At 37.9% G+C, this 15,436-nt stretch overlaps 1 protein-coding gene and 1 non-coding gene across 2 annotated transcripts in view; one reads left to right on the forward strand and one right to left on the reverse strand.

Moving 5' to 3' along the window:
* The window catches only part of DNAH3 (dynein axonemal heavy chain 3), a 233,517-nt gene that overhangs the window by 83,440 nt on the left and 134,641 nt on the right, over positions 1–15,436 (reverse strand). The window contains exon 40 of the mRNA XM_043456022.1: positions 13,303–13,548. Coding sequence (XP_043311957.1) covers positions 13,303–13,548 — 246 coding nt within the window. The remainder of the gene's footprint in view (positions 1–13,302; positions 13,549–15,436) is intronic.
* TRNAR-CCU lies at positions 3,559–3,632 on the forward strand. Its single transcript has one exon. It is a non-coding gene; the product is annotated as a tRNA-Arg (tRNA).

Raw genomic sequence — 15,436 nt, forward strand, 5'->3', positions numbered from 1 at the left:
TATTAATACATCCCTTGCCAGTAGCATGCTGTTCATCTATAAATTTTAAAATTAAATTTATATATTACATATTATACTATACATTTATAAGTGCTTGTAATACAAATATTTCATATTTCTTATGTCATGTTTTTCTTTTTTGTATAAAAATATTTATTTTTATTTATTTGGCTGCACTGGGTCTTAGTTGTGGCATGTGGGATCTAATTCCCTGACCAGGGATCAAACCTTGGCCCCCTGCATTGGGAGAGTGGAGTCTTAGCCACTGGACCACCAGGGAAGCCCCAGTCATGTTTTTCTTTTAGACTCTCATTCTCTGTCTCTCTGTCTCTGTCTTCCTCTTTGTGATATTCTTGCTCTGCTATAATCAGGTAAATTCTCCTCGACATTTTCCCCAACACTATTTGGAGTGAGTTTATTTCCCCCAATTTTGGTCATGATTCAGGGAATGGTTTGTGGATTTCTTTTTTGTAGCCTGAGGGTACAGGGGCTGGGTAAAGGAAATACTCAGTTGCCTTTGCCAGGAAACCTGGGCTTTGCAGTCTCTTTCTAAAATTTGGTCAATTTTCCTGAACCATGGGTCCATCCCACTTCCACCCCAGCTAGAAACATGCTGCACTCTGGAAAAATTCAGTTCACATCCCCCACCCAGCATGGAGTTGCAAACCCTGGTAGTTTCCTCCCACTCCTGATAAGATCTTACCAAATTATGGAAGTTTCATGCTCAAAGATTTCTGCTAGGCATTTTTCTGCAGCTGCCCAGTTACCACTGCAGTCTGCTTTTTTCTACACTGGTGATTACCAGTGAGAACTCTCAGAATTTTGTCAACTAACTTCCTTTCCACCCAGCATCGCTTTCAGGACAGTTGGGTTGTGGGTTGAGAGATACAACATGAAGGATCTTTTGTTTCTCTCCCTGTCCACTACCTTTTAATGTTCAAAGAATCAGCCTGTAACTTTTATTTTTGAAGTTATTGCTGGGAAATGTTTAGGCTTAAACTTAAAAAAAAAAAACATTTTTAGGCTTAATATATCACATTATGTATTAAAGGAGAGCTTATCCTATGTTACTGTGCAATTCTACCTAGAAGTCAATCTGGTACATTTTTAGAAAGCAATCTGGCACTATGCTTACAAAAATGTTCTCTAGCTCAAGTCAGAAATCTCATTCTGGGAATTCATCATAAGGAAATAATTCACAATGAAAATAATCTCCATACATGAATATATAGCACTATTTGTGATAACAAAAACTGAAAATAATTTACATGCTCCACATTAGAATACCAGTCAAAATTATGTCTTATAAGATAAATGGACTATTTTGCAGTCATTAAAATGATTACACTATTTACAAAACAAAAAGACACGCAAAGAAAACAAACGTGGTTACCAAAGGGCAGTGGGGAGGATAAATCAGGAATTTGGGATGAACAGATATAGCTATATCTAAAACAGATAAACAATAAGAACATACTGTATAGCCTGTCAAACTATATTCAATATCTTATAATAACCTATAATGGTCTTTCCTGGTGGCTCAGCAGTAAAGAATCTGCCTGCAATGCAGGAGAATCAGTTTCAAACCCCGGGTTGGGAAGATTCCCTGGAGAAGGAAATGGCAGCCTATACAGTATTCCTGCCTGGAAAATGCCATGGACAGTGAAGCCTGGAGGGCTACAATCCATGGGGTCTCAAAGAGTTGGACATGACTTAGTGACTTAACAATAACAACAATAATCTAAAACAGAAAAGAATGTGCAAAAGAATATCTACCTATATATATGAAAGCTGAATCACTTTGCTGTACATCTGAAGCATTGTAAATCAACTATACTTCAATTTAAAAAAAAGAACTAGGGGCATTTCAAGAGAGATGAATTGACTGTAAGAAGAGAATTCACATTTCCCTTCATAAACAAAAGGGAAAATCATGTGATATATGCAATTATTACTTAAATAAAATAGAAAATTTAAAAATTAAGTTTTGGAATAAACTATCTATTAAATACTTAAAAATGATAGTTACAAAGCCTAAGTATTAACATAGAAAAATGCTTTCAAAAAACAATGACAGATAAAATAGAAGAATAAAAAATAGAATATATAGCCTTATGGCAACTATGTAAAGAGATGAAAGCAGATAGACAAGAGAGAGAAAGGTTTTTTTGAAAGGGAAATACTTAACAATAGTATGGTATGAACAAAAATGTTTTTTGATCATTTTTACTTAATAGAATTGAATTATTTTTACAATAAGAAAGGAGACACAAAAAGCATAATTCAGAAAGCATTTGTCCCGTCTCTTGTTGATATTATCAGCTGGAGCTAATTTGTGGCTTGAAACAAACATTTGGAACATTTTGGCCAAAGGGAAAAGGTCCAACTGAATAAAAGTGGATTTATGGCCGTGTGACTTTGGCCAAGGTTACCATTTGTATATCTGTAAAATGGCCCTGGTTTTATATCAAGCTTAGAAAAATCCCTGTGGAAGGCAAATGAGGTATATGTGTCAGACATTAGCATAGCTGTGGGCACACAGAGAGGCACTTGAGGTTGTTTGGTTCTCATCAGAGTAGGGCTTTTGTTTGCTCTGTACTGAGATTTAAACTCAAATTCTGATGCAAGTGCAGGGGCAGAATGGAGGGAATAGTAGTAGAAATCCAGGAAGATGAATTAATTCTATCACCTTTTCCCACCCCATGCCCCACCTCTGTTTTCTTGTCCTTCACTTGGGAGAATAAGATAAACTTTAACAGAGACGTGAGTGGGTTTTCAAAGGACACACAATGAATGGGTAAATAAAGAGAAATTTAGCACTTTCTGGACAAATAAAGATAAATGTCAGTTGATGATAATGCAACCTTGAGAGAATGCCCCAAAGGCCTGCTGGCTGTCCTTAGTGTGTACTCCCCAACAGAGTTCCTTCAGCACTCATTTGAGAGGTCCATGTACCCCAAAGGCTCCTAAATCATGAAAAGTCTATATCTCATGAGGTCAGAGAAGGCCTCCCTGGAGCTCTCACCATGAGAATTTTAAACCCTGTGAAAAGGTTACAAAGGTATTTTAAGCTTTGTTAAGATGGTAATAAGTATAACCAAAACCAGATCAAGATGCCATATATTACACCATCCCGTAAATCTGAAATGTCCAGAAATGGCAAATCTATAGACAGCAGATGAATAGCTGCCTGGGACTGAGAATGGGAACAAAGATTCCTTCAGAATGGGAATGAAGGACCTTATTGTGGTGATGAATGTTTTAAATTTGTTCTAATGTTCCAGTGTTCTAAATTGGATTAAACAGTTGCACAACTAGGCAAATTTACTAAAAACCACTGATTGCTTACTTAAATGAGTGAATCTTATGATATGTAAATTATACCTCAATAGCTGTTGTATAAAAAGGAATTTACACTTGGCACTTAAAACACATTTTTGGATTCCAATGGGTTCTGGCTAGGAGCTTGGTAATTTCCTACTAAAATACTCAGGAAGGCACAAGAGAAAGGAATGGAATAATGTCAATGAAAACAAGACTAAAAGGAGCTAGGGGACTTCCTTGGTAGTCTAGTTGTTAAAGACTTTGCACTCCTAATGCAGAGGGCCCAAGTTCAATCCCTGGTCAGGGAACTAGATCCCACATGCTGCAAATAGGAGTTCACGTGCCACAAGACCCAGTGCACCACAACTAAGACCCAGCACAGCCAAATAAATATTAAAAAAAAAAACAAAAAACAAAAAAAAAAACCCAAAGACTAAAAGAAGTTAGGTAGAATCTCCTCTAACTAGATATCAAATGGGCTGGACTGAGAAATTTTACAAGAGACTGCATGCGAAACTGCAACAGGCCCACTGGTATACTTTTAATCTCCCGCGTCCTTGCAACTCACGATATACAGAGATGTTGTGAAAGGTGAAACCCAAACGACTCCATTTTACGATAGCACCGCCATTTTGAGTAAAACGCCCTCCCGAGGAGAGAAAGAAACTCAACGAGCCAATCAGGGGAGGACAGGAAAGTCCCTCACCCCCCCCTTACTCTAACCCACCAATCAATAGCTAACAAGACATCCTTAGTTGAAGAATTAACCAATCCCCTTAAGCTTCCCTCCCCGCTTCCCCTGCTATACAGTATAAAAATGATTCGCCGCTTTCACTCGGGGCTCCTTTGCCGTTGTGTGAAGAGAGTTCCTGCTCGAGCTTGTAATAAAGTTCCTCACTGTTTTTGCATCCATCGCGGCTGCTGTGGTGTTTGGTGGGATTCCGCGATCCGGGTACAACAATGTAAGTGACAACCCATATAGAAAATTAGACAGCTGTTCCTCTGTCCTGCCACGACTACTCTGGGAGAATTGTCTTATTTTTGTTTTGTCACCCTTGCCTTGCCAGGCCATCTTTCTACAGCTGATAGGGGTAGTAGGGTCCCAGACCGCAACGAGGAAAAAGGAAAATAGTTGTGGCGCCTTAAATTCAGTGAGGTAGGTCTTCCAAAGTGAAAAACCACAATCACTCTTCTGTTGGGAAATGTCCTCTTTTAGAATGTTCATATGAAACAAATAAAAAGGCTGCCTCCAACAGATGGCATTAGTTGATCATACATGGTCTTTGGATCTTGGCCATCCCATTGTTTCTGACTCTAAAGGAGAGTTTACAGCATTTGGGTTTGTTTTTAAGGGGGGTTATGAATACCATTTACCCTGATCATGTCCAAAAGTAGCAAGAGTTTTGAAAACCAGTAGAAAGAGAAGTGTATGATTACCATGGAGACAAGAGTAAAGCTCAACTTTCCATGGATATATTCATATTGATCACTTGTAAGGTGTCATTTTGCTCTTACAGACAGCTTTTTCAGAACCAAACCTACTTTCAAGTAGAGTAGTTGTAAGAGAAGATATATGAAGAAAGCAGTTTGCATTACATTATGGAAATTATAGTTTTTCTTACACTGCATCAGCTGAACAGGACATGGAGGAGATGAATCACCGTAGACAGGAGATGTTGTAGGGCAAAGTTACCTAGAAAACTTGGAAGCTGCGCACATAACTAGCTGTCAGCAGCAGAAGGGAAGGAAAGATGTTGTCACAAAGTGGACCAAGAATCGGGTCAAGGGTACTTTATGGACCAATTTGCTGGCACAGAGCATAGACTGACCTTGAATGATGGGGAAGCAGAAAACAACATATGGAACCTATGGAAAAAATACTGCTACATAAAGGAATATAATATGGAGATTATACCTTGACAGTATACCTCTGCACCTTGTTTAATGCAGGACTCATAATCAAATTTGAGGAAACTGTTTGGTATCTTACATAAGGTACAAAAAGACAATTTTTTCATGAAATAAGAACAGAAAGTCATAAAGAGAAAATAGGCTTAGATGAAAAGGCAAAATGAGATAAAAAAAGGGGGGTAGATGAGTGAGCTAATAGAGATGATGATAAGGAGGAAGCAATAAAAGTTACTAACATTGATTTTACATTTTATATGCATCATACTTAATTATAAATGTTTTATATATGTTAACACATTTAATTCTTATAAGAGCACCATGAATGCCTAGTGCTATTGTTGTCCTCATTTCATAACTGAGGAAATTGAGAGATGTTAAGGAACTTTCTCAAGGGCACCCATCCAGTAAATACTAGAGCCAGGATTTAACCTCTGAAAATATGACTTCATGGCCTGTGCTTTTAATCATACACTAAGGAAGGACAGCAAGGAAACAAAAGATACAACAGCAGAATTAAAATCACTCAAGACAGGAAAAGCAAAATTGAAGTTGTGGGTGAATCATATTAAAATGAAAAATCTAAATAAAAAAAGCAAAAATATAATAATAAGGAAGATGATAAATATGGAAGCCAGAGAATAAAACTTTCCTTTGATGACTGAAAGGACCATGTTCTAGGAAAAGTAAACAAAAGAAGACCTACATCTTGACATAGTCTGTTAAAAAAGAAAACTACAATAGAACATTACAAGAAAGGAAATCAATAAGCCAGTAAGAATCTGTGAAAAATAACTGCTATATATATATATATAATTCAGTCTCACCTTAATTAAAAAGAGAAGAAGTTTATGTTAGTACTATTTTCAAACTTCAAACATGAACAGAACATCAATATACCTGAGGCAAAACTGATGGAAACACAGGAGAAACAGAAAAATACACTATTATAGTTGGAGACTTCTATACCCCTTTATCAGTAATTGACAGGTAGCAGGCAGAAAATGAGTAAAGATATATCAATAGTTAATCATCAGTCAACTGGAACTAAATGACATCTATAGACTACTTCATCTAACAAGAGCAGAATATATTCTTCTCAAGCTTACATGGAACATTCACCAAGATAGATCATATTCTGGGCCAAAAAACACAATTTAAAAGTTTTTAATTAATAGAAATCACACAGTGTATACTCTCAGACAAGAACACAGTTAAACTAGAAAGAACTCTGTACTTTCTGTTCAATTTTTCTGCAAACCAAAAACTGCTCTAAAACTAAAGTCTATTAATATTCTTTTAAAAAGAAAAAAAAAGAAATTTGGGCTTCAGCCACAATGGCAGAATAGAAAGACCCTGAGCTCAATTCTCAAGAATACACCCCAAATCACAACTATTTGCAGAACAATCATCAATGAAAAAGACTGAAACCTACCAGAAAATATCTTCTACAACTAAAGACATAAAGAAGGAACCACAATGAGACAGATAAGAGGGATGGACTGGCAATATAGTCAAGTCTCATACCCATAGGGTGGAGGCAATCCATAAACTGGACAATAATTACAGTATAGAGGTTCTCCCACAGGAGTGAGAGTTCTGAGACCCATATATAGCTGCTCAGCCTGGCGGTCCTGCACTGGGAGGACAATATCCCTCAGAGCATTTGACTTTGAAGGCCAGTGGACTTAATTTTGGGAGTTCCAAAGGACTGGAGGAAATAGAGACTTCCCTCTGCAAGGGCACACACAAAATCTCACATGCACTAGGACCCAGGGCAAAAGCAGTAATTTGATAGCAGCCTGGGCCAGACCTACCGGCTGGTCTTGGAGAATCTTGAGGAGAGGCTGGGATTGCAGCATGGCAGTGGCTTGCCGTGGGGACATAGGCACTGGCAGAAGCCATATATGTACCATGTAGATACTACTGCTATGAGCAGTCACAGTGGAATCCTACCTGTAGCTGATTAAGACAAGATCCGGCCCCACCCAATAACCTGCAGGCACTAGTGCTGGAAGGTCTTGGGCCTAACTGGGTGGAGACACATCTTCATTTATCAGCAGACAGGCTGCCTAAGGACTTCCTGAGCCCACAGCCCCTCTAGACACAGGCCTTTCCACCAGTGAACAAGCACTAGCTTGGCCCTCTAGGAAACCTAGACTAGCCTCAAGACTAGCCTCATCCTACGACAGACATATTAGACAGCATATTAAAAAGCAGAGACATAACTTTGCCCAAAAAGATCTGTATAGTCAAAGCTATGATTTTTCCAGCAGTCATGTACAGATGTGAGAGGTGTATCATAAAAAGGCTGAGCACCAAAAAATTGATGCTTTTGAATTGTGGTGCTGGAGAAGACTCTTGATAGTCCCTTGGAGATCAAACCAGTCAATCCTAAAGGAAAACAACCCTGAATATTCATTGGAAGGACTGATACTGAAGCTGAAGCTCCAGTATTTTGGCCACCTGAAATGCAAAGCCAACTCACTGGAAAAGACCCTGATGCTGGGGAAGATTGAGGGCAAGAGGAGAAGGGGATGACAGAGGACGAGATGGTTGGATGGCATCATTGACTCAATGAATATGAGTTTGAGAAAGCTCTGGAAGATGGTGAAGGACAGGGAAGCTTGGGGTACTATGATCCATGGGGTTGTAAAGAGTCAGACATGACTGAGAGACTGAACATCAACAAGAAGGAGCAGAGAAAGGGCCTGAGAACATATTTAAAAACACAGTAGCTGAAAACTTCCCTGACATGGGAAAGGACAGTTACCCAAGTCCAGGAGGTGCAGAGAGCCTGATATAGAAGGAAGCAGAGAGGAACACACCAAGACATATTGTAGTAAAAATGACAAAAATTCAAGAGAGAATATAAAAGCAACAAGGGAAAAGCAACATATAACACACAAGGAAACTCTCATAAGGCTATCAGCTGATTTATCAGCAGAAACTCTGCAGGCCAGAAAGGAGTGGTGCCATATTTTTAAAGTGGTGAGAAGAAAAAACCTACAACCAATAATATTCTACCTAGCAAGGCTTTCGTTCATATTTGATGGAGAGATAAAAAGCTATACAGACAAACAAAAGCTAAAAGAGTTCAACACCACCAAATGAGCTTTATGACAAATGTTAAAGGGAACTTTTCAAAACAAAAAAGAAAAAGCCACACCTAGAAATAAGAAAATTACAAACCAAAAAAACTCACCAGTAAAGGCAAACCAACAGTAAAGGCAGGAAATCATCCACACACAAAACTAGCAGAGAGGTTGAAAGTCAAAAGTAAAAAAAAAAAAAAAAAGTCAAAAGTAATCAACTCTAAAACAGAAGTATAGTCCAATGGAACAAGATAGAAAGCCCAGAGGTAAACCCATACACCCATGGATACTTTGATAAAGGAGGCAAGAATACACAGTGGGGCAAAGACAGTCTCTTCAGTGGTGCTGGGAAAACTGGACAGCCATGTATAAAAGAATGAAATTAGAACACTTCCTAACACCATACAGCAATATAAACTCAAAATGGATTAAAGGCTTAAATGTAAGTCCAGAAACTATAAAACACCTAGAGGAAAACAGGCAGAATACAACATAAACCACAGCAAGATCCTCTATGACCCACCTACTGGAGTAATGGAAATAAAAGCAAAAATAGAAAAGGGAGACCTAATTAAACTTAAAAAACTTTTGCACAGTAAAGGAAAGTATAAACAAGGTGAAAAGACACTAGCAAATGAAATAACTGACAAAGGATTAATTTTAAAAATATACAAGTAGCTCATACAAATCAATAGCAGAGAAACAACCAACCAATCAAAAAAGGGGGGAAAGACCTAAACAGACATTTCTCCAAAGAAGACATATAGATGGCTAATAAACACATGAGAAGATGCTCAACATCACTCATTATTAGAGACAAGCAAATAAAAACTAACAATGAGATATCACCTCACACCAGTAAGAATCAGTTCAGTTCAGTTCAGTCTCTCAGTCGTGTCTGACTCTTTGCGACCCCATGAATTGCAGCACGCCAGGCCTCCCTGTCCATCACCAACTCCCAGAGTCAATGGCCATCATCAAAAAATTTATAAGCAATAAATGCTGGAGAGGGTGTGGAGAAAGGGAACCCTCTTACACTTTTGGTGGGAATGCACACTGATACAGCTGCTATGAAGAACAATATGTGAAGTGAAGTGAAGTAAAAGAGGTCCAGTTGTATCCAGCTCTTTGTGACCCCATGGACTATACAGTCCATGGAATTCTCCAGGCCAGAATATGGTAGTGGGTAGCCTTTCCCTTCTCTAGGGGATCTTCCCAACCCAGGGATCAAACCCATGTCTCCTGCATTGCAGGCGGATTCTTTACCAACTGAGCCACAAGGGAAACCCAAGAATACTGGAGTGGGTAGTCTATCCCTTCTCCAGTGGATCTTCCCAACCCAGGCATCAAACTGGGGTCTCCTGCATTGTAGGTGAATTCTTCACATTGCATCCTGCATTGCAGGCAGAGAGCAGTATGGGGATTCCTTTAAAAACTAGGAATAAAATGACCATATATCCCAGCAATCTGACTACTAGGCACATACCCTGAGAAAACCAAAATTGAAAAAGACACATGTTAACCAATGTTCATTACAGCTCTATTTACAATAGCTAGGACATGGAAGCAACCTAGACATCCATCGAATGGATAAAGAAGCTATTGTACATACATACAATGGAATATTACTCAGTCATAAAAAGGAATGTGTTTGAGTCAGTCCTAATGAAGTGGATGAAACTAGAGCCTATTACAGAGTGAAGTTAAGTCAGAAAGAGAAATACAGTTATCATATACTAATGCATATATATGGAATCTAGAAAGATAGTACTAATGAACCTATTTGCACAGCAGCAGTGGAGACACAGATATTGAGAACAGATTTATAGACATGGCTGGGGGTGTGTGTGGGAAGTACGGAGAGAGTAACATGGAAATAAACATTACCATGTGTAAAATAAACAGCCAATGGGAATTTGCTATATATGACTCAGGAAACTCAAACAAGTGCTCATTAACAACCGAGAGGGGTGAGATGGGGACAGAGGTGGGAGGGATGTTCAAGTGGGAGGGCACATGGGTAAACTTAAGGCTGATTCATGTTGCTGCTTTGTAGAAACCAATGCAATACTAAAGCAATTAACCTTCAATTAAAAATAAATTTAAAGAAAAAAAAGTAGTAAAATCTATACCCATGATAAGCATTTAAGAGACACAGAATACAATTATATGTAAACTATGATAACAAAACTAGTAATAGTGAGGGGAGGAGAGTACAAATGCAGTATTTTTAAAATGTACATGAAGAACTCAGCAACTTATACACACACACACACACACACAAACATACAGACTGCCATATAACTTCATGGTTTCCATATACCAAACATCTATAATATACACACACACAAAAAAAGTAAAAGGAATTCAACTGTAACACTAAAGATAGTCATCAAATCTTAAGAGAACAAAAAAAGAAAGACAGAAAGATCACAGAAACAACTCCAAAACAATGAACAAAATGACAAGAATATACATCTCAATAATTACCTTAAATGTAAATGGATTAAATGTTCCAACCAAAAGACAGAGTGGCTCAATGGATACAAGAGATTGACTACAGACCTAGGGACACACATAGACTGAAAGTGAGAGGATTCAAAAGGCTATTTCATATAAATGGAAATCAAAAGACAGCCAAAGTAGTAACACTTATATCAGACAAAACAGACTTTAAAATAAAGAGTGTTACAAGAGACAAAGAAGGACCCTACATAATGATCAAGGGATCAATCCAAGAAGATGGCTGTAAATATCTATGCACCAAACACAGGAACACCTAAATATATAAGACAAAATACATGAGACATAAAAGGAGTAACTAGTAACACAATAATAACAGGGAATTTTAACACCCCACTTACATCACTGGACAGATCATCCAGACAGAAAATACATTAGGAAATGCTGGTCTTTAATGACACTTTTGATCAGACAGGCTTAATTGACATTCACAGAGCATTCTGGCCAAAAGTAGCATGATACACATTATTTCAAGTGCATGTGGAACATTCTCCAGGAGAGACCACATGCTAGGCCACAAAAAAGCCTCAGTAAATTTAAGAAAACTGAAATCATATCAAGTATCTTTTTCAACAACAAGCTATGAGACTAAAAGTCAACTATAAGGAAAAAATACTGCAAAAGACACAAATAAGTGGAGGCTAAACAAGCATTCGGTTACTGAATAAATCAAAGAGAAAAACAAGCAAAAATACCAAGAAACAAATGAAAAGTGAAAACATGACAATCCAAAGCCTATGGGAAATAGCAAAACAGTTCTAAGAGGGAAATTTATAGCATTATAAGCTTACTACCTCAGCAAACAAGAAAAAATCTCAAATAAGCAACCTAACTTTACACCTATATGAAACAGAAAAAAGAATAACAAATAAAACCCAAAGTTAGTAGAAAGAAAAAAATAATAAAGGTCAGAGGATAAATAAATAAAATTGAGTCTAAAAACAAATAGAAAAGATCAGTGAAGCTAACAGCTGGTTCTAGGAAAAGATAAACAAAATTTATAAAACTGTAGCATGATTCATCAAAAACATAAAGTCAGTTACTTTTTCCCCATCTATTTGCCATGAAGTGATGGGACTGGATGCCATGATCTTAGTTTTCTGAATATTGAGCTTTAAGCCAACTTTTTTCACTCTCCTCTTTCACTTTCATCAAGAGGCTCTTTAGTTCTTCTTCACTTTTTGTCATAAGGGTGGTGTCATCTGCATATCTGAGGTTATTGATATTTCTCCCAGCAATCTTGATTCCAGCTTGTGCTTCATCCAGCCCAGCATTTCTCATGATGTACTCTGCATATAAGTTAAATAGCAGGATGACAATATACAGCCCTGACGTACGGCAAACAGATGGGGAAACAGTGGCTGACTTTATTTTTGGGGGCTCCAAAATCACTGCAGGTGGTGATTGCAGCCATGAAATTAAAAGATGCTTACTCCTTGGAAGGAAAGTTATGACCAACCTAGACAGCATATTACAAAGCAGAGACATTACTTTGCCAACAAAGATCCGTCTAGTCAAGGCTATGGTTTTTCCAGTGGTCATGTATGGATGTGAGAGTTGGACTATAAAGAAAGCTGAGCGCCAAAGAATTGATGCTTTTGAACTGTGGTGTTGGAGAAGACTCTTGAGAGTCCCTTGGACTGCAAGGAGATCCAACCAGTCCATCCTAAAGGAGATCAGTCCTGGGTGTTCATTGGAAGGACTGATGTTGAAGCTGAAACTCCAATACTTTGGCCACCTCATGCGAAGAGTTGACTCTTTTGAAAAGACCCTGATGCTGGGAAAGATTGAGGGCAGGAGAAAAAGGGGACAACAGAGGATGAGATGGTTGGATGGCATCACCGACTCAATGGACATGAGTTTGGGTAAACTCCGGAGTTGGTGATGGAAAGGGAGGCCTGGCATGCTGTGGTTCATCAGGTCGCAAAGAGTCAGACATGACTGAGCAACTGAACTGAACTGAACACATAGAACATTAATACATGACTAAAGTGATCATTTTGAAGATAATGTATGTAGGAAAACTATAAACATTTCAATATTAGATTATAATGAAAATATTAAAGGAAATGTTAAAACCATAATCACCATGATATGACATGTGTAAATACAGAGAACAGGACTAGAAGGGAGTAAGAAAAACAGAAGTGGTTGTATTTCTCATGTTGTTCCCTGGGGCCTATTATACTGCTGAGATTATAGATAATTTTAAAAAGTCATATTGACTTTTTCTAAGTTAACAATTAGTAGTTAAATTAACTCATAAGACCTGACTTCAGGGTCACCCATCTGTACATACATGGGCCAGCTCTGAAGAAGTGTACCTGCTCAGGCAACCCACAAAATCTTTCCTGGCTTTTGTAAAGGTCCTACATGATCTCACATTTTGACTTGGTTTGGAACATATGCTCCAAACACTACAGGGAGACAAAACAAACAGGTACCAAGTTACCTCTTTCTGGAAATATGTTGTTTTTGGTGAGTTTGACGCTTTTGGGTCTTGGGTTGTTATTATCCATACCCATGATCAGGTTACGGAAAAACAGATCAAATTTCTTTCTGCTGTCTGCGTTGATGGTGCCGGCCACCGTCCATACCAAGGCAAAAAGGAACAGACCTTGTAGCCAGAGGAAGATCTGTTGGCTTGTCAGGCCTTCAAATAATTCACTTTCCTCCTCTTCTGCTTCCCTGATTTCATCTAAAAGCAAGAATAAGAATCAGAAAAAAGTGCACAGTACAATAGATATGAATTGGGTAGTTCTGTCCTTGAAGGGCCTGGGGAGGGGACTGATATTGAATGAGAGGCCCTATTCTTTTTCTACTTATATTAAAATAAATTTTTTTATTGTAGTAAGATATGCATTAACATATAGATTACTGATCTTAACCATTTTAAAGTTCAGTGGTATTAAATTCATCCATGTTTTTGTGCAACCATCACCACTATTCACATCTGGGACTATTTTCATCCTGCAGAACTGAAACTCTATACTCATTTAACATTAATTCATTATCTTCTTCCCCATAGCTTGACAAATAGCATTCTACTTTTCATCTTCATAAATTTGACTAATCTGGATATGTCTTCAGTTCAGTCGCTCAGTCGTGTCCTACTCTTTGTGACCGCATGAATCACAGCACGCCAGGCCTCCCTGTCCATCACCAACTCCTGGAGTATACTCAAACTCATGCCCATTGAGTCGGTGATGCCATCCAGCCATCTCATCCTCTGTTGTCCCCTTCTCCTCCTGCCCCCAATCCCTCCCAGCATCAGGGTCTTTTCCAGTGAGTAAACTCTTCGCATGAGGTGGCCAAAGTATTGGAGTTTCAGCTTCAGCATCAGTCCTTCCAATGAACACCCAGGACTGATCTCCTTTAGGATGGACTGGTTGGATCTCCTTGCAGTCCAAGGGACTCTCAAGAGTCTTCTCCAACACCATAGTTCAAAAGCATCAATTTTTCGGTGCTCAGCTTTCCTCACAGTCCAACTCTCACATCCATACATGGATATATCTTAGAGGTGAAATAATATTGTCTTTTTCTGACTGGCTTATTTCTCTTAGCACAGTGTTCTCAAGCTCCATTTGTATTGTAGCATGTATCAGAATATGTATCAGAAGTTTTGACTGTGCCTCATGGCTTGAAGGATCTCCGTTTCCTGACCAAGAATTTAACCCTGTCAGGGAAGTGAAAGCACTGAATCCTAACCACTAGACCACCAGGGAACTCCCCATAATTTCCTTCATTTTTAAGGTGAATAATATTTCACTGTATGTATATATTACATTTTATTTATCCATTCATTGATTGATGGACACTTGGGTTGCTTTCATCTTTGGTTACTATGAATAATGCTGCTATGAACACAGTTCTATGTTCAAAAATAATATTGCTATGAATAAAATATCTGTCTATGTCCCTATTTTGAATTTCTTTATATATATACCCAGAGTGGAAGTGCTAAGTCATATGGCAATTATATTTTTAATTTTGAGGAACTGAGAAACTATTTTCCATAGCAACTGTACCATTTTACATTTCATCAATGGTGCACAAAGGTTCCAGTTTCTCCACATCCTTGTCAATACTTGTTCTTTTTGATTGTTAATATTGTTAATACTGTTGTTGTTTGGATAGTATCCAACCTAATAGGTATGAGATGGTATCTCACTGTGGTTTTGATTTGCATTTTCCTAATAATTAGTGGTGTTGAGCATCTTTCCATGCGCTTATAAACAATTTGTGCATCTTCTTTGGAGAAATGTCTATTTAGGACCTTTGACTATTATTTATTCAGTTTGTTTTTGTGTTGTTAACTTTTAGAAATTCTCTATATATTCTGGATATTCATCCTTTATCATATGTGATTTGTAAAGATTTTCCCCCATTTGTGAGTCATCCTTTTAGTCTGTTAAGAGTCTTTTGATATTCATCCTTTATCATTTATATGATTTATAAAGATTTTCTGCCACTTGTTAGTTGTCTTTTTACTCTGTTTATAGAGTCTTTTGAAAACAGTAGTTTTCAATTTTCATGCACCCTATTTGTCTTTTTTCTCTTTTGTTGCTGTGCCTTTGGTGTCATAT

Source organism: Cervus canadensis, chromosome 32 (assembly GCF_019320065.1).
Source record: "Cervus canadensis isolate Bull #8, Minnesota chromosome 32, ASM1932006v1, whole genome shotgun sequence".
Lineage (NCBI taxonomy): Eukaryota > Metazoa > Chordata > Mammalia > Artiodactyla > Cervidae > Cervus > Cervus canadensis.